General features: G+C 42.3%; 1 protein-coding gene across 9 annotated transcripts in view; it reads right to left on the reverse strand.

The window, feature by feature from the left end:
* RBM33 (RNA binding motif protein 33) overlaps positions 1-20189 on the reverse strand; it is a 133469-nt gene that overhangs the window by 15020 nt on the left and 98260 nt on the right. For 5 of the 9 annotated variants that reach the window (XM_003896916.3, XM_009204291.3, XM_009204290.3 and 2 more), the window contains one exon: positions 3035-3244. The exons of 1 other annotated variant lie outside the window; for it this stretch is intronic. In XM_003896916.3, coding sequence (XP_003896965.1) covers positions 3035-3244 — 210 coding nt within the window. Of the gene's footprint in view, positions 1-1233; positions 2837-3034; positions 3245-20189 lie in introns of those variants that run through there. 3 more of the 9 variants (XM_009204292.3, XM_009204289.3, XM_009204295.4) reach the window with 2 other exon arrangements.

Here is a 20189-nt window from a genome sequence, read left to right on the forward strand (position 1 = left end):
ACTAAGATATAAAAGTGAACAAATAACTTAGAATCCATTAAAATATACCATGAGCTACAGGATTTTCTGTAGTGTTCTTTTTTTTTTTTTTTTTTTTTTTTGAGACAGAGTCTCGCTCTGTCGCCCAGGCTGGAGTGCAGTGGCGCAATCTCAGCTCACTGCAAGCTCCGCCTCCCAGGTTCATGCCATTCTCCTGGCTCAGCCTCCCATGTAGCTGGGACTACAGGCGCACACCACTGCGCCTGGCTAATTTTTGTATTTTTAGTAGAGACATGGTTTCACCGTGTCAGCCAGGATGGTCTCATCTCCTGACCTCGTGATCCGCCCGTCTCGGCCTCCCAAAGTGCTGGGGTTACAGGCATGAGCCACTGCGCCCGGCCAAGATTTTCTGTAGTTTTCTATCCACTATTAGAGAATGTTTTAATAGCTAAATGAGACAACAATATCCAGCAAGTGTAAGTGTAGGCGGAGGAAGAGGAGGGAGCTGATGAAGCCTGCACCTCTCCAAGGGCCACACACATGTGCTCGGTGGGCACTCTGTGTTATCACTCTGGGTAGATCAGGCACCCGTGGAGGCTGAGAAACTTGCTGCAAATCACAGTTAAGAATGTGGATCCAGTCCTGAGAGTCCCAGGGCCCCCATTTCTCCTAGTGTATTACAGGCTGGTTTCAGTAGGACCTGTTGTGCACAGCGCTAAGTCCATCTTACAGTCACAACAAGCCACAGCATCATGTACCTGACTCAGCTGGCAGAGACTACATTTGCTATCCTGAAACCCTCACAGGCAGATTCTGCAACAGAAATTCAGCCATGGCTGCACATTTCCATCATCTGCAGGCTTTTCAAAAGAAACAAAACACAATTGTGACTGAGGACCCAGGCACCCCCAAGTATAATTCTACTAGTCTCAGGCGGGCCCAAGTATTACCATTTTTAAAATCTGCCAAGGGTTCAAAACTACTGCTCAAGGAACTTTTCAAAAAGAAGAGACTGGGCCAGGCGCGGTGGCTCACGCCTGTAATCCCAGCACTTTGGGAGGCCGAAGTGGGCGGATCACGAGGTCAGGAGATCGAGACCATCCTGGCTAACATGGTGAAACCCCGTCTCTACTAAAAATACCAAAAAAAAAAAAAAAAAAATAGCTGGGCGTGGCAGGTGCCTGTAGTCCCAGCTACTTGGGAGGCTGAGGCAGGAGAATGGCGAGAACCCGGGAGGCAGAGCTTGCAGTGAGCCGAGATCACACCACTGCACTCCATGCTGGGTGACAGAGCGAGACTCCGTCTCAAAAACAAAAAAAAGGGAGGAGACTGCTGAACTTTCCCATACTTTCTCCAGATTAGAAAGTCAGAGAGAACATATGTGCCCAATGTCTCCAGCCTAGAACAGCGGTGAAGCGCAGAAGGCAGGGTGGAGATGGGTGGCACTTGGTTTCCGGATGGCCTACCCGAATTGTGTCCCGGAGTTTGGGCAGAATGCAAAAGTGGCCTCCCAGTCCATCACAGAAAAAGGCAGAAAGTTAGGTGGAAACTGGAATAGAACCTCAGGACATGAGTGTGCACACACACAAAAGGAAATGAAGAGAAAACCTCCACAATGCTTAGTACTCTGCAGAAGGCAGCAAAACTATGCCTGTGAAGTAAGCTTTAAAACAGTTGCAAGGGGTTATTTCAAGAGAAACAAACCACACTGGAAAATGTACATGAAAAGTTGCAAGTTACCCTGACTGGAAACCAGTAGGAACTAACTAGTCTTCTGTTCTAACTAGAGTAAGTTATGATATTAACAATAATATCCCCAACAAATGCCTACTTATATACACCAAGCACCAGGTTTTTTTAAATGCACCTTCTTATGAGATCCTCACAATTGCCTAAATAAGATAGGAAACATCATGATCCTCACTGACAGGAGTGTTTACGTTTAAGTTGAAGAAACTCAAGTGTGCTGTGTGTGCATGTGTATGGGGTTGTGCTTCTACTCAAGTGTGCTGTTTGTGTGCATGTATGGGAGGTGTGCTTCTAAGGCTTTTCTCATATATTCAGTGATGACACCTGAAGGAGGAAAATTCAGACCGCAGCAATCTTTAAAGAGTCCACCACTTTAACACCGGCGTTATCACTGAATCTGTCTACACATCTGTTTTCTAGTACAAAACAGAATTTTGTTTGCTCTCATATCATGAAGTGTTTATGAGACGAGACGAAGTAACAGACTTCAAAAGGAGCCAGAATCGTCTTAATAGTAACACTACTTCTAAGTGACAAGATGACGCGGGGGGGATGAGCGGCTGGCCTGTTGTCCTCCAGAGTGCAAAGCAGGGCTGCATTCAGGTCTCCCTCTGCATAGCTCCACCCAACAGGTGCTACTGGCTTCTGCACCAAGAGAAACTATCAAGACTCTGGGGAGCCAGAAAGATGCCTCGCTAGCAGGTGAGGGGAAGGGCACTCTGTCACTTGTGTACATGACAGGATGTGCTCCTAGTGCACAGTCACTCCAAGAGAAAAGGGGAGGGTGAGCACCTTTGCTTCTTGCCTGATAGCCTGAACTCAGAGAAGCTCCTTCCAATCCCCAGGGTTAAGGGAAGGATTAAGCAGCTGGGAATTGTGGCCTAGAGCAAGTTACTTCATCTCCAAAGACCTCGGTTTCCTCTGTCTGAACTGGGGCCATGAGCACGCACTTGATTTTACATTTGTGAAATTTCTGGAGAGTCAGTGGACACAGGAAGGAAAGCACGCGCTGTCCCGAGAGCACAGCAGATGCTGCTGGGTAGACAGTTCAGAGCTGCGGGAAGCAATCACACTCCCGGCTGGCTGTGGGTGCTCTTCTGGGTTTGTTCTGTGAAATAAGTCAGGAGAGGAGAAGGCTTTGGTGAAAATGTTAATGCATTTTCAAAGCCAGAACACAGGAAATGATGGTTCATTTGTGAATGTGAGTGCTATCGTGTGCCACGCGCTACAAATCAGAGCGTGTCTGAACACTGCCTCGCGCCAACCTTCGCGTTTCCAGGGCTGTGCGCCAGGCAACAAGCAGTACCTTCTTCGCAGGGTGAATTCCTTGGATGCTTTTGATCCCTGGAGGGACAGGCGAGTGTGCGTGGGGCCCCGCTGGCGGATGTGGGGGCTGCTGGAGGCCGCCCCTGGTCAGCGTCACCTTGCGGGCAGGCTGCGGGCCCACTTCTGGAGGCTGGGGAAGCCGCTGGGGCTGGCCTTCTGGGTGAAAAAAGCCATCGCTCTCTCCTCCCTGCTGAAACCAAGAAGGCAGCACACTGTTCAGTGTCTGCTCCACCAAACGCTCCTCCCCAGCATCAGGAGGCCCACCTCAGCCAGTGTTCACCCACGAAGCAAAACCATTTCAAGTAAGTGTGACTCAAAACTTGTCATTTCAGTAGAGCCAGTAAGGACAATTCTCATTGGAAAGTGGTCAGGTTCTAACAAGACATTTGAAATTTCAAACACTAAGATCCCCTTTAATTACTGTATTCATATAAGAAGTCTGCGATTAAAATAAAAGCTGTTGAATTCTGTGAAACACTGGTTACCTTCAAAATACTTCATATCTAACATGCATTTTCACTTTCAGTATGTGTTATTCATTTTCAAGAGCATTCTTGTTAAAATGCACAGTGTGCATAAGCAGTGGTTTTAAACTCTTAACTCCTATTCCAACCTACCCTAAGAAGGCAACAAGCCCAATTCCTGCTGGTTGTGGCTCTGAGTCTTCCAAACCCATCACAGCACCTTCCGCCCCCCTCTGGATCCAGGAACTTCAAATACTCTGACCTCTCCAGTACAGTGTTCTGAAGCGCCGAGAGCATCCCACACCACTGGCTAGAAACTTCCCTTCCTTCTGCTGAGAGTTACAATTGCCATGAGCAACTACAGAGTACGTGGATTTCCAAGAAGCGTACTTAATCTATGAAGAACCTTAGAAGTATCAGGAATCTTATCTTTTGTGTTTTATTAACAGTCTGTTCATCGATGAAGACGCAAGTACACCCTGGAACTGCACCACCGATGTTGTTCACACCTCCAGGCAGCATAAAAATGTCTTACGGTGGTGCCTATCAGCTACTCTCAATACTGAGTAGTGTTTCTCCCAAAGAACAGCTGGAGGCTGGGAAAGAACAGGGGCAAGGACGGCAGACACTGCCCTGGTTAATTATGTCAGGATGGATGCTTGGACTCAAAAAGGAAGACGGAGGCTTTTATTAGCACCAGGCCCACTCTCAACATCGACGGGGATGGGGTGTCAGTCACGGGATAGTAAACCCTCCCCACAGAGTGCTTAGCGGTGCCAGGGTCTCCAGGGCAACCTGGTCAACCAGCTCAGCAGCAGCCCACATATCCTTGTCCCACTTTTCCTACCAAATGTATCTTGTGGAGACCAAATGGAACACAGGGATCTGCAAAGAGAAGGAACACTAATTGGGGCAAGATGGATGTAGCTAAGATTTCTGCTAAAACTGTACAAAGTAATAGGGACTCAAGAAAAGATGAGATGAAAAATGTCACACAGGAACGGGTGGCACGAAAAAGTCTGCAAATCTCCTCTCTCCAAAACAAGTATAACCCGGACAAAATTTCCCAAAACAACATTTGAGGCCTCTGGGAATCAAAGAAAATGAAACAAATGGAGAAGCACTTATTCCTGAGCTGTGAGGACAGTGCCGTGTGTGGCAGCTCCATCAGCACAGGGCGGAAACCCAGAAAGGCCTTAAGTCCCTCAGCAGCACTGGCCATACGTGGAGCACCCTCGGAGGGGAAGGCACAGGGAAGCCCATGGGTCTGTGGGCCTCTGGTCATGGTTCAGTTTGGAACAAGCAGCACACCAGCCAGAAATCTGAGAAATCTAATGAGGAAATTCCAGAACGGAAAGTGCTAGAGAATGCCTAGATGGGCTCTCCCCACATGGCTGCCTGGGAAGCCCCAACCCACACACAGATAACTGGCCACAGGGGGCCGTGCAGGGTCCAGAGACGTGAGCACAAGCTCCTCCCAGTTGCTGGCTGGCCACTAAGCTACGCAGCAGTAGGGTCAACCCCAAGGAAGCTAGGCTAAGAAATAAAAATAACAATACAAACACTGAACAAAAAATATTTAAACTGAATGAAAACAAAAATACAACACATCAAAATTCAGGGAGTGCAACTTAAGCAATTACATCAAAAAGGAAAAACATCTAAAATCAATAATTTGAGTTTCTACCTCAAGAAGCTAGTCCCCCTTCCTCAAAAAAGGAAATCAAACCCAAGTAGAAGGAAGGAAAATGATAAAGATCACAGCAAAAAGCAATAGCATGGTAAAAAGAAAAAGAAAATCTGTGAAACCAAAAGTTGGTATTTTGAGATCAGCAAAAAACTGATGCTCCTTTAAGGATACTGACGAAGAAAAAAGAAGAGAAGATAAATTACCAAAATAAGAAAACAGAGGGATCACCGCAAGGGACCCTAAGAAATTAAAAAGACATTACAAGCAACTTTACATCAACACACTAGACAATGTACATGAAATGAGCAAATTCCATGAGACACAAGCACCAAAACTGACTGAAAAAGAGAAAATATGAATAGAACTCTAAGAAGTAAAGACAATGAAATATTAAAAACCATTCACAGAGAAAAAGACCCAAAGAGCTTCACCAGGAAGTTTTACCAAATATTTAAGGAAGAAAGACTACCAAGCTTACGCAATCTCTTTCAGAAAACAGAAGAGGCAGAAGCACTTTCCCACTCGTTCTTTGGGCCTGGTATTACCCTAATACAAGGCCAAAGGCATCAAAAGAAAACACACCTGCAAAAGAATATTCCTCATAAACATACGTGAGAAAAAAATCCCCAACAGAATATTAGCAGACTCAATCTAGCAGCACAGAAAAGGGATCACACCTCATGACCAGGTAAGATTCATCCCGGAAGCGCAGGGTGGTTTAACACCCCCCAGTTAACCAAGGGAACATACTATACAAAGGAAAGGACCCTGTGTACATCTGCTATTGTCCAGCCAGGGCTGCGGGTGACTGAGCCAGATGGATTCTCCCACCTAACGCTCTAAGACGCTATCATGTGAATTATCATCTCCTGAAATGTGCTGATCTTACTGGAAGTCATTCCTATCTTACAGGGGCTACCCCCAACCCCCACATGAAAACGGAAGCACTGTGAAAAGGCAGACCACTAGCACAATCCAAAGTCAGGCTGGTAGTCTGTGTTTCTTAAACCTTCTCCATGAGGTCTTCTACCCAAGGTGTGAGCAGGTATCCCACCAGGCAGGGAGGGCCTATCCTAAGTACACAATTTTTCAGTCTGTATCTTAAACAGCTATGTGAATTCTCTCTAGTTTTATACATGCTTGAAATTTTCTATACTAAAAAGTTTTAAAATCTAAAAATATATACCACATACCCTCATCTTTCATGAGAACCAGTGACCATTTATTAATTTATCTAAAATCCTATTGCAATAGTGTTGCCTGACAGTACAATCTTAGTGTGAGATTCATAAATTCACTATGCACGTGTTCAGCTGAGTACAGTGTTCATAATTCACTATGCACATGTTCAGCTGAGTACATTGAGTGGCTACTGCCACTGAAAATGTTCCTCCTCTTTACAAGCGTGAACACTTCACACCAGCCTCCAGGTCCCATGAGGGCCCATGTTAGGGGGAGGGGACATCAGACCACTCAGTTCTCCACACAACTCAGCAACACAACCGTCTGACTGTGATTCTCCAACTTCTACCCTTTCCACTAAGGTGGACAAATGCATGGACTGTGGAAGGCTTGCTCTCTAAGAAGGACTTCCCTCTATGAACTTAGGTCATCCAAATCAGCTCCCTGGTAGCTTAACCAACTAGGTCTCCAAGGATGCCGACTGCATTTGCTGTCTTGTAAGTGCTTGAAAGAAGCCAGAGGTTTAGACCCCAGTGAATCTCTTTTGTTCACCATACCAGAATGTCTCATGCACACAGAAGGCACTGAAATATTTACTGAATAAATCAGTAAATACTAGATTGTACTTTTTAAAGCTAAGTTGTTCTGAATGTGCTAAAAAGAGATTATAGTATCAGAAGACTAGGTTATAGCCACTGTCAATCAGTACACACATATTTACTACATGTCACTAAGATAATAAAAGGCCAGCTCAGCCCAGCACCATGAAGTGTCACGTGGCAGAGAGGAGACAGCACCTTTGGCCTAAAGGTAACGATGTTCATAGAACATGATGGACGGCAAGACGAATGCTCTGGCCGCTGTTTCCCTGGCATCCCAAAGCTAGAAACAAGATGGTCTAGAAAGGAAACTTTAACAACAGCTGGCACCAGAAGTAGGATGCTATTATCTGCGTGTTGTAAGGTATACAATGCGTATGTGTATTTGGGTGACAATCATATAACACTGTAGTAATCTGATAATTTTTACACTGTGAATTAAGAACATAACCATTGAGTCAATAAATACCCCAAATAAGAAAAAGTTCTCTTCATTGTTATTTTGGGAAAGACACTGGAGAAAATTTATGTCTGGTGATATTAAGGTCAGATAAGAACTCTGAAAAATAAAGTTCTAAACTTTTATTTTCCATTGAAGGAAAGTTTATTTTTTAAGTAGGCTTGATCTCTATTTAAAGTTCAGAAATACGGGTGTTACAAAAAGCCTTTCCTTTCCTCATCTGTTTCAAAAACACTAAAATTTCCTTATCTAGATCTTGTAACATAATGACAGGGTCCTAATGTGATGGTGTCATACTTTGTTGATGACTTTCTAAGAAATGGCCTGAAAAGACAGGACTAAGGCCCGTGATGAGACAGTCCCTGCAGACAGAGACCTCACCTCCTACTGCCACCTCTGCTCATTCCGTTGGGCTGTGTGGGCCTTCCTGGGCCTGCCGCTGCACCCCTCCCTACTTGGGAAGCTCTTGGTCCCTGACTGACAGAGTCTTCAGTCCCAATGGCAGGTTGGGATGCAGCTACTTGGTTTTTCTTCCCAGCGGATCTGGCTCTCGATGGTCTCTTGCTTCCTGGAGGCATGTGCACCACAGTGTCCTCAGTGCAGGCAGATAGCACAAGACACAGAAAGTGGGGTGCTTCAGACAGAGACTTGTGATGCCGACTACCCAACTTTCAAGAAAAGACTCTTCCTACAAAACTGCTCACCAGAGAGAAGCCCTGCCTGGGTAAGCTCTGGAGTTGCTTATATTCAAGACAAGTTTTTGCACCTTATACAGCAGGGGTCCCCAACCCTCACTACCTCACTACTGTGTCCTGTTACGACTGGGCTGCATGCACTGCAGGAGGTAAGCAGCAGGCGGGGCAAGCATTACCACCTAAGCTCCGCGTCCTGTCAGATCAGCAGAGGTATTCCATCCTCATGGGAGTGCAAATCCTACTGTGAACTGCACATATGAGGGATCCAGGTTGGTAGCTGCTTATAAGACTCTAATGTCTGATGATCTGAGGTGCAACAATTTCATCCTGAAACCATTCCCCACCGCCGACCCCAGTCCGTGGAAAAACTGTCTTCCAAGAAACCAGTCCCTGGTGCCAGTAAGGTTGGGGCCCCTGTTATACAGCAACAAATGATATCATAAAACTTTATAATGGAAAGTTCTAAGGCACTCCTGGGATCTTAATCATCAAGAGTTTTGGTATTATTCAACATATTCACTTAGTACTGGCGCTGAAATAATCCATAGCTCATATCCATTGACTGTCTACAACAGGACGAGAAATGTACTAGGGTCTGTACAGACATTGTTTTCCTTCAGTCCCACTGATGTAGCTTTGGTATTTTGTCCCTCCCAAAACCTTCTGTTGAAGTTATCGCCAGTGCTGGAGGTGGGGGTTAGTGGGAGGTGTTTGGATCAAGGGGCAGATGACTGTGAATGGCTCAGGCCATCCCCTTGGTGATAAGCAAGCTCTGAGTTCACGAGAGATCTAGCCATTCAGAGTGCGTGGCGCACGCCCCCCGCCGCACCACCACGCTCCTGCTTTCACCATGAAATGCGCCTGCTCCCCACTCTGCGTTCCACCATGATTGGAAGCTTCGTGATGCCTCCCAAGAAGCCAAGCAGATGCCAGCACTATGCTTCCTGTAAAGCCTGCAGAACCCTGAGCCAATTAAATCTCTTCTCTTTATAAATTATCCAGTCTCAGGTATTTCTTTATAGCAGTGCAAGCACTGCCTAATACGCCTCCCTGAGAGGTAAGTATTATTATCCTCACTGTGCCCATTAAACAAACTTCAGTCACCCAGTCGGCGCTGGAACATCTTTGTGGCTCCAAAACCAGGGGAGTTTACGCTAACATAATTTGAAACTATATTCAGTGAGAGTTGAAACAAACAGGATCAACAATTAAATCACTTTAATTAAATGAAGGGTTACTATAATGCTGTGCTTCTGAATTTTTCTGAAGATCATGCTAAGCACTGAATGCTTGAATATAAGTAAAAGGTTGTTTCATTTTGTAAGAAAAAAATGAGTTGGTTTTTTTTTCTAATTAAAAGAACAATTATTCTCTTTTGACTCAGCATGAGGAAAAGCTAATTCTACAGAACAATGTCAAGTTTCTGGGTTTTAGTCCAGTTCACACTAGGATGTAAACTAGCATCCCCATCCCTAGGTTGTGGCCGGGAGTGTGGTTTGGATCAGGCGAACCACTTCTACCTGCGGGTCAGATTCTCCCACTGACTCTTCGATTCAACAACTTGTCCCTTTGGATTCTGTGGATCACATTCAAAGTTTACTTTATTGGTGGTTTTGTTTTTGAGAAAATTTTCATTTCACCTTTCCCAATGGACAGATATTTATTTCAAGGTACACTTCAGCCCATACTGTAGTTGATACCTACGATCTCTGTCAAGAAGTAGGCAAGCATTACTCTGAATGGCATCCGATACAGCCTGGTGGTCCTGATCATTACTTGCAAATTGACAAGTCCTGTTTTAGCCACAAAATCAGGTATTACGACAGCCATGCTGGGGAGAGGAAAATACCGGTTTTGATACTACCCAGATACTGCAGATGCTACCCACCACCGAGCTACCTGGCTATCTGGAAACTGCTGGTGACGTTTCTGCCCAAACTTTGCTGCCTACTTTGCAACTTGAGCTTTCGCCTGGGGTTTTACCATTCACTCCAACTCACCGGCAGCACACAGTAATATTCGGCCTCTCCTGGGTTCCCAACATGCTCAGATTAAATATCACGATCCCAGCTGCCATTTCATGTCACCTCTTAGAACAAATAGCAAGCAGAGTGCACCACCACGAGAGGAGTTAACTGCAACGCGCTAGACTCACACTTGGCCCAATTGATATGGCATGAACAATTTGGAAACAACGCTTTCAATTCCTTTGACTGCATATACCAAAACAATTTCCTGATTTTGACTTTTGATTTCAGTATGTTGTAGTACAAATAACCAGGAACAAATTCAACTGATTACATCTGAGAAACAAATTGATTACATATTTTTATACCTATACTCACACACATAGACAAGATTTGACTAAGAACCAATCCAAATTAAATCGACCCATTTATTTATAAGTCTTCTATAAGGTTATAATTACGCATATAATTATAGCATTGAACGAGATCCTAAAATTACTAGTACCTAACTAAATTTTAAAATACTGTTGATTCAAATTGAATTTTAGAAAGCTGTTATCTTAATGTCCGCATGTAAGTGTTGTATGTGGGTGACAGACTACATTCTATTCATACAAAGTATGTTTGCTTTGAAACTGAATTTCTCCAGGGTGGTGTTCGCTTTTTAACTCTTTAAGCAACACTAGGTTCGGACAACATTTAAATATCTTCTACTTCCTCCAAAGCACCGGATAGAGAAAGGAAGTTTTGTTATCTCAGGTCAAACCAGAAACTTTTTTTTCCCACAAATGATTATCTTTTAATACTATAAAAATCGCTTTTTAGATGAGGTTTTTAAAAAAATATATATATATATAAAAGGCACTATTTGAATTAAGTAAGCTTAGGGAATACTTTTTATCAGCTTAATCATTACAAAAAAAAGAGGTCTGTAGCCCCCAACATTAGCAGGACAAATTTACTTATAACAAATGGTTTAAATGCATAGATAAAAACACCTATTGATATTGTCAGGGCTTCTTGCAATTTGACAGATCAAATCTTATTTTCATTCTTAAACCCCATGAAGAAGTGCTATCACTGATGTGCATTCACTAGCGAGTAAATTGATTAACCCCCCTCTATAGAAATCTCAACTCTTGATTATACCTATCAGACGTTAAGCAGCATTATTCTAGAGTGACAACACTTGACAAATTCCCCAACCATTTTTCTCAGCCTTTGTGGCCCTGCTAACTTGTATTAACCCTGATGAAAAATTAATTTTCCTTATCTTCTTCTAAACCCCAAAATCCAAATCCGCCAAACTGGCAACTCTTTCTGTAAAGGTATTATGAAAACCTCTAAAAGATTAATTGCATGTCTTCAGGTGACATTAAATTAATTTCTGTACTCATGACAGACATTTGATACTCCGTACTGAGAGGACAGATAACATTGTCAGGACACACCGAAGGACAGGGGTGTAGTGTCCCAGGGCAGCCTCTTATGAATTCTCCTTTCGATAAGGCCATACTTCACTGTCACCGCTAGTGTTGCTGATCTTACAGTCCAGAGACCTCACTGAACAGGTTTCTATTAACCACAACAATGCTGGGCCTATCCCTGTAATCTTTATAAAGCTCACTCAAACTGTGGACAATAAATGATATGCATGCTATACGGAGTTTCTAAATATAAATACATTTAGGGCTCCACTATTTTTTTCTCTGAAGATTACTGGATTAAAGAAAGTAAAAGAAAATATTAATACACAGGCTCACATTCTCTTCCTTCTCTGTGATAAATTATCCTTATGAAATATCAAGCATGCAAAACATGGGGAGCACTTACATCTAAACTACTGCCTATCTGGAAATGGGTCTCCACATGCAGAACTAAAACCAAATCCATAAGGTGAGAGAGACCAGGTTGGACAGACCTCCTAACTAGCAAGCTTCATCAACGAAAAGGGTTCTCTCAGCTCATGCATTTGACTTTCTAGTACAGTATGGTGAGAACATGGCACAGTTATTCAAGTGCTTGCTCTCTCTCTTAACAGTCTACCTTTCTGACATTAGTTAGGCCTGTGGCGATCTTTAAAAAGCAAAATGAACTGGCCTCTGAAGGAACAAATCAAAGCCTTCAGCCTCTGAGGGGATCTCATACTCCAGGACTGTCCAATTTCGAGACAGCACAAACTTACCAGTCTAAAAAGAAGAGGATTACTAAAGTGAGCCAGGTGCCTCTGGATGCTGTGGCTTATGAGGCAGGGCATGAAGTCTAGCTCCCCCAGCCACAGTCCCTCACACAGGGGTGCAGCCCCAGGCTCCAAAAAGTGGCCCTTCCACAAGGACCTGCTCTGCAGCACTGAGCAAGTTCTGCAGAACAGGTGACCAGGGTCCTATCTGGGTAGGCTGTTGAAAGTTAGGGGAGGGAAGTTACCTAAGACACCGAAGAAAGCAGATTCCCCTTCTGCTGGGGCGGGTGAGTGAACTAATCCTGATTCCTAACTGAAGGTGAATTAACTTCTGATTCACCTGCTAATTTTACTCCCTAACATCATACCCCTAAAAAAAATCATAAATTAATGAGTATGGAAATTCTTATGTGTTCAAAATAATTTCTGTCCTCTAATGACCAATGGTCTATCTTGCCATGTTTAGAGGCCACATGATTAACAATGCTTAAAAAGTAGTCTCTTTGGAAATTATCAATTCTGCCCACACTAAGACATTTCAAAGCTCTTAAAAACAAGTATTCATGCACAACTGTTTCTCCTCCAAAAGGAAGATGCTAGACTGTACATCTTATCAAATAAGCGATTAATCAGGATTCTATATGCCCTATTTTTCTTTCACTCTTCTGCTATTTGCCTGTTGCCCATTTTACCACTCATTAGCACCTTTAAACAAATGAGGTCAAACTCCACCCAGCCAACTTGCCCAGCATGAGGTGCCTGCCCTGCGCCTCCACGTACCTCCCCCTCCCCCAAGCACCTGGATGTGCATCTCTCATGGCCCCCACCTCTGGGTCAAAAGCCATTTACACTCACTCTCCCTTCCTGCCTGGTCTTCCCAGAACTGTCCTGTCGGAAATCCACCTGCAGCTCTGCCCTTCTCATGGGCAGGTTCAGACTCTGGAAGCTTATTCCTGAGTCGCTTCTATCTGGCCCCTCTCAGCTCCTCTTAGCTCTGCTACTCATCCACTACCAGGCACTGCCAGAGATCATCCTAGGAAGTCACCTTCTGCCAGAAATCAAGCGACGAGAACAGCGGCATCCTCCTGTCCCAGACCTTAGAGGCCAAAAACGTGGATTCCCCTGAATGACATTCCCAAGGCGGAGGCTCTGCCTCTGCATGAGTCTTCACCACAAACAAGTTACCACTGCAGATTCATCACTTAACACAATTCAAAAAGCAGCAAAACAGGATGTGAAATATCCCATTTTGCAAAATGAATAAAGGAGGACTCTCAGGAGGCGATAATAAATTTTTGCATGAAATAATGCCTAGAAGAATTAGTAATGATTCATGTTTTTTGTCTCTTTCCAAATTTTGCTCATTTACCGGTATCATCTAAATGTCAACAGAAACTACTACTCTGATCATCAGAAGTACTGGGGAAAGGGGTAAGAACACTGCTAATTCCTCCTGTGCTATTTCAGTAAGAGAATGCAAGCCATGTTGCCATTTTCAACATAGTATTTAAAAATCTTAAACATTTATAATGTACTTGAAATTGCCTTACATCCTGGACACACAAAAAAAGACCAAACCCCCACTCAGGTAAGCAGCAGTAACATCAAGAGCCGGCTCTGAAAACACACGGTCAGATGGGAAGACCGGGCTGCAGAGAAGCAGTGTGTGGGAGTGGCCATCGAGGGAGGCGTCCCAGAAGACGACCCACTTAAGTTGGATCCAAAGTAGCAAGTGGGCCAGAGATGGCACATCCAGAAAAGGAGCAGGAGTGACAGTAGGAAATTCTAACCCCGACCACAGTGCTGAGGAATTTCCACGGCTTCTTAGGCCAGCGGTTCCCACAGGGTGATAGGCAGCCTCAGAAGCATGTGACGCACGTTTCTGCCCAGCGCTCAACTCAGTGCTCAGCTGTGTCTCATGCCCTTCCACATATCAACACTTAGGTTAGAACCTCAACAAAATGTGCAAATAATGACTGTCAATCTTTTGTTTGGGTTTATAGAGGATGAGGGACTCACTTTAAATATCTAAATAGTAATGTTTAATTCTTAGAACTATTAACTACAATAATTCAAAAAATGAAATCAAAATAGCAAAAATTACTGCCTAATTCCCACCAATGACCTATTTCAAAAAACATAGTATAAAACAAAATCCAACTGATTCAAGCAGTATCTGTATGAGCCATTTTCCTTTCTTTGCAACTCACTGTAGAAGAATCAAAAATGTGCTGAGCGGGCCCGAAAGAGAGGACAGCCAAAAGCAGTGGGCAAAAATGGCTCCGAGATCTCCAATCCGAGGACCTGGAGCTTCCAAGAAGCAGGACTGATTCCCGAGCCCAGGCAGAGAAGGACATCTTCTTGCACCAGAAAGTGAGGACATGTTCCAAGAGTAATGGCAACAAATCAAAGGACACAGATGCCAGTTTAAAGGGGCTCTCCCTGGTCAATCTGGGACAATTCTAACAGCAACATAAATAATGACAGTGACAGTTCATTGCATAAAGTAAGAATTCATAAGCCCATACTGACATAAATAAATGAACAAATAAAGGAAGGAGAAGAGTAAATTATCACAGCAGGAGTATGACAGCTAACAAGTACAGGAGTGTTGGCATTAGAAAAACTTCAGTGCCTGCTAACAATAGTGAAAATTTGATCAGAAATGGGATATTTATATAGTCCCAATAGTCTCAAAGTATCTTCCTATAAATTACTTACCAATTACAAAGGGTAAAACTGTAACATTACAGAGGAGAGACTTGGCAAACACCACTTTTACCCACCCCTCGCCCCATCGAAGTTAATCCTGTCAATACTAGACAAGCCTCCCAACTGAATGCACTGGGAAGGACCCGATATCCCCTCTGGGGTGTTCCTGCCAAATATGGACAACCCAAAACTGATCAGGACGAATCCTAAGATAACCCAAATTAAAGGGCATTCCCTCTGCTCTTTCAAAAGGTCAAGGGCAAGAAACAACAGATTTAGGGGACACGATGAATACAACGCATGATCCTGGACTAGACCCTGGCAAGGTGGGGGTAGCTACAGAGGACATAATTGGGCCAGTGAATAAAATCGAAATATATACTATGAATAAGATGATAGTATTGCATCGGTTCACAGCATTTTTATTTTTGATAATGTACAATTGTGGTTTTGTAAGAGGATATCTGTGTTCTGAGGTAACATACCATATCTCCAACCTACTCTCTCAAAGGTTTGGGAAAGAAGGTTTTTGTGCATGCAAATGGGTAAAAAGACCAGGATAAAGCAAACTTGACAAAATGTAAACAACTGGTGAATCTGATAAAGGACGTATATGAGTTTCTCCTACTGTTCTTCAACTAAAATTATATTAAAGCATTCCCTTTCCCACCTCCTCAAGCTCCACAAAAGAGATCAGGTATATATACATATCATTCCAAAAGTGGGAATAACTTTTGAGAAGGTAGAAAGGGAAGAAATTTACAAATGCAGTCCAACACCACAAGAGCATGATCCCACAAATAAACTGGGACCTTCGGCATGTAGCATTTTGACAGCCTTTTAAAAATAAAATACAGGAGCATCACAATTGGACAGCTGGCTTTCCTGCGGGGGCATTCTGTGCTTTTCCCATTTCTCTGTGTGGCCAACAGAATAAAGGAGTGTTTACTTAATGTGCTGCCAAATTCTTAAAATTTTCATTATCTTGATTAGAATAAAGCAGCTGAATTCAGTATTTGCTCTCATTTTCTTAAAAAACACTATAAACAGCCACTCCAAAAAAAAAAAAAATTTCTTTTTCCTTCAACTGAAAGGGTAGTAACATTTATTGAGCTATTATCACATACTCAAGCACTGTGCCACTCACTTTATATGATTATGACAATTAATCCTTGCAAGGATCCTGGGAGGACAGTTGGTTCTCATTGTACTGATGAGGAAACTGGGATTCATTCAGGCCAGGTAACCAAGGTTACAGAGATGCAAAATGAAAACCAAGATGCAAACGCTTCAAAGACTATACCGTTTCCTTAACTAGGAAGACAGAAACTGAACACCTAAGGCAAAGAATTTCCCTGGCACATGTTTGTTCTAATTCCCCTTTCTTGTGTTTAATCACGCAGAATGGTTTTAGATGACTACAGTAAGTTTACACTAAGTAAACATCTTATACTTTTTATATTTGCTCTGTTATTACTTGAATTGTTTTTCTGGGAATTATGTCTTGGTTATGAATAAAATTATAATGTAACAAGGTTGTTCTTTTGGTTTCTTAAACACTTAAAAATAGCTTTCTGAGAAATGGGCAAATGAAGAATATTTCTATATTCTAAGTAATTAAAAGAGAACCATTCCATCAAATATAATTCTATAGATGAACTATTTACTTAATAGTCAGGAAGGCACATGAAATTTTAGCAGTATTTCCTGCTATCTAACACTACTTGCAAGCAGCATTAATATGTTCCTTTGTAATCTCACCTAGCAAATCCAGACAATAAAATGAGTGAAAAAAAATGGAAATTCACATACAGAGATTGATGAGCCTCAAAACAAAAGATCTCTTTCCGTTTCAAATTCCCCTAATATTTCCCTTCAAAGTTTTAAATGTAAAATGTGACTTAATTTGATTCACACAGAAATGTTCAAGGACAGATTCACAGCACGTAGCAAATGATGGCTATACTTAACCAGGACACAATATGCACTCCCTTTCCTGGGCCAGCGGCCCAGGTTCTGGAACCAGGATGATGGAACCCCAGCCACTCGCCAGGCCTCTATTCACAGCTGAGGCTACTCACCAACCAGGCTGCTTTTTCGTATATCAAATCTTTCTCAGCCTAATGTTCCAGGCAGTCACTATCAGTCAGTTGCGTTGGCAACCAAAATGAAACCTAATCATCATCATCATCATCATCCTAGCAGCCCCCATTAAGCATTTTCCCAGTCAATCCGGACTGCTAACAGTAGAATATTGTACCTAATCAAGAAATAAATAACACCATGAAAAACACAGCAGATGGGTAAAGAGCATAAGATTCAGCATTAAACCACAGTTGGAAGCCCAGCTCTCCCACTTAGTAGTTGTGTGGCCCTAGGCTAGTTACAAAACCTCTTTGAGGTTCGATGCACTCGCCTCAGAAGGATGTTGTGAGTACATGCTCGACACTTAATAAATGATAGCCACTGCTATTATCCGGCATAAAATCACATATTTCTAAAAGGGGCCTTAGAAGCATTCTACAAAGAAAATGGGAAGTTAGGAAGTACTTCTGTGTACCAGAAGCTTTCGTTTGTTGACTCCTCATAGCAGACTTATTAACCCCACCTGCAGATTGGAAATTAAAGTTCAGAAAAATGAAACGAATGTTCAAGGTCCCAAACAACAGACAACTATTCAAACAAAGCCACACTGCTTTACCCCATCACATGACTGCGTGCACAGGTGAGCTCTCAGTCCTACAGAAAGGCTCCGATCGCTATACTCTACAGCAAGAAATTTCAGAGCAGCCAACAGCAAACACGATGCCAGCAATGAGCCCTTGAATCTGCAGAGTCACTTTTCAAGCTTTAAACCAAGACGCTGACCCTAGTCAACACAATCATGTAAGAAACAATACCAGGAATCATGCTGTTCATTTCTTTTCAGAACTGTTCCCTATGCGCACGCATACTGCAGCAGCAGCCACAAAAGGGACCACCATGAAAGGACCAGACGTTCTCTTACAATGACAAGGACCAAGGAAAATCACCTGAAAGGCGATATAATTAACCACAGGGCAGACTGCAAAAACCTACGGTCTTAAGACTCGGCCTCCCTTACTTTTCAGAAAACCCAGTTTAATAAAATCCAACGATAAATTATTTCATTGTAAGTAATGAAATATCGAAAATATAGAAGAAAACTCCACTCGATTCACAAATGCCTCATAGACATGAGTATACTCACAGAAACCTAATTAAGTTGTATATCATAGTAAGAAAAGCAAGAAAACTGTGCTTTCATAAACATGTGAAGAATCCTGTGGACACATATTTTAACTGCAGTCACCCACCAACCAGAGCACAAGTTCTTGAATGGCACTACGCAAAGACAGTTCACTATCCTGTCTAGAGACGTGAAGAATTAGGAGGCTACTGAATGCAAAGAATAATTTAATTAAATGCATTAGATTTAGTTACACTAGTTAAATTAGAAAATTTAGGTTAGGTTAGGATATAGTTTAGGTTAGAAAAAATGGGAAACATGAACCAACAATAAAATGTTTTTATTAAATAAGTAATCATAAAACTAAAATGTATATAATGATATTCTGTATAGGTACTATGTACAAGTTAATCCTCCCCAAATGCTACGCTCCTGTCAGCCAAGGCCTGCTCGGCCCTCAGCTCGTTAAGATTTCTGAAGGCAGAAAACATCCCTGAGCGTTAAGATCACAGTCCCCAGGTGCAGAGAACGCCTCAGCAGCATCAGGCACAGAAACACAAGCCAAAATAAACATTTCCTTTTTGTATTGTCTGAAATAAGCACAATTTGCAATTAACCACCATTAGCAATATGTTCAAAGAGTCCTCACCCACAAAAAAAAACAAAAAACAAGGCCACTAGGCAAATACTGTTTGTTCTGGTTCAGAGAAATATGAACAAGAGATCTTCCCTGCTAGGTCAAAAGTGCCAATGTGCTACTGGAGGTGCCTGAGTAAACTCTAAGATACTCTAACATGTGGGCTAGTTAACTTGAGGTGAAAGATAAAGAGCTGTTCCAAAGTACTGGTTTGACAGCTATTTTCATGAAAAAATCCTTTGCTTTTCCTATTTATTGTAAAATTAGCATAACTTTGGAATTAGGTCTGATATAAAAATAAATTTTTTCCATTGGAGAAAAAGAGTAAAAATTCACATAGATAAAATTCTTTTAAAGGAAAGCTGTTTATGAGTGTAAAAGCTGCTCTTTGATGGTAGAAACCGGACCCTTCACTTCCCAGCCTGCCAGTGCAGAGTACATGTAGCCCTCTACACTGGCCATTGTAATAAACAGCACCAGTTCTGGTTGCTATGGGAAAAGGTCTAATTGCCAACAATGGGCAACATCTCATCTTAAAAAGTTTGTAACACAAGTAAAATAATGAGACACTGATTAACACAGTATACCTAAAAACAAGGTCAAAAGCAAAAGGGCCATAAGCACTGAAGAAACTAAGGAGTGCTTGAGTTCTCACCGAAAGGTAACAAATTCATGTAATATGAAAACATGTGTATGTAGTACAATTCTTCTCAACATTTCTAATTACAATGAATAGATGTGAGAAAACAGATTCAGATAAAACAAAATTATGCATCCTACTGGATATTCTACATATAGAACTTATATGTAGTATTTTGTACAAATTTTCTTATAGCACATGAAAAAGTCATAGTTTTGTTCCACAAACCGAGAATTAAAAGCACTAAATCTCAGCTAATTAACCAACACAATGAGTTATTCTTAAGCACAAGCAAGGAGCCGAAGTAACGTACTCCTTCACATGCTCACATGTCCTACCATCCTGAAATGGACTAAAAGAGAGATGTTAGTTTCTTTTTTTACTGTATATATTTTTTGTGTCTTTCACAGCAATCATTGCTAGCTGGTTTACTCTAGAAGCCTATGTTTACAACATTCCTACTTTCTTCCTCAGTTTACAGTATAAAATTGCATACAATGAATAGCACTTTTATAGAGCACAGCAATTACAGAGACCATAGAATTTGTTATAGAATTCGTTTTCATGAAAACAACAGATGAGAGCTACTTACCACAACTAAGTAAGACTATATGGTGGGATAAAGAAGCAAGTGTTCGACAGATCACTTCTCTATGGAAGAATCTTCTGCAGTGGCAATCTATCTGCAGTGACTGGTTTTAT

Source organism: Papio anubis, chromosome 4 (assembly GCF_008728515.1).
Source record: "Papio anubis isolate 15944 chromosome 4, Panubis1.0, whole genome shotgun sequence".
Classification (NCBI taxonomy): domain Eukaryota; kingdom Metazoa; phylum Chordata; class Mammalia; order Primates; family Cercopithecidae; genus Papio; species Papio anubis.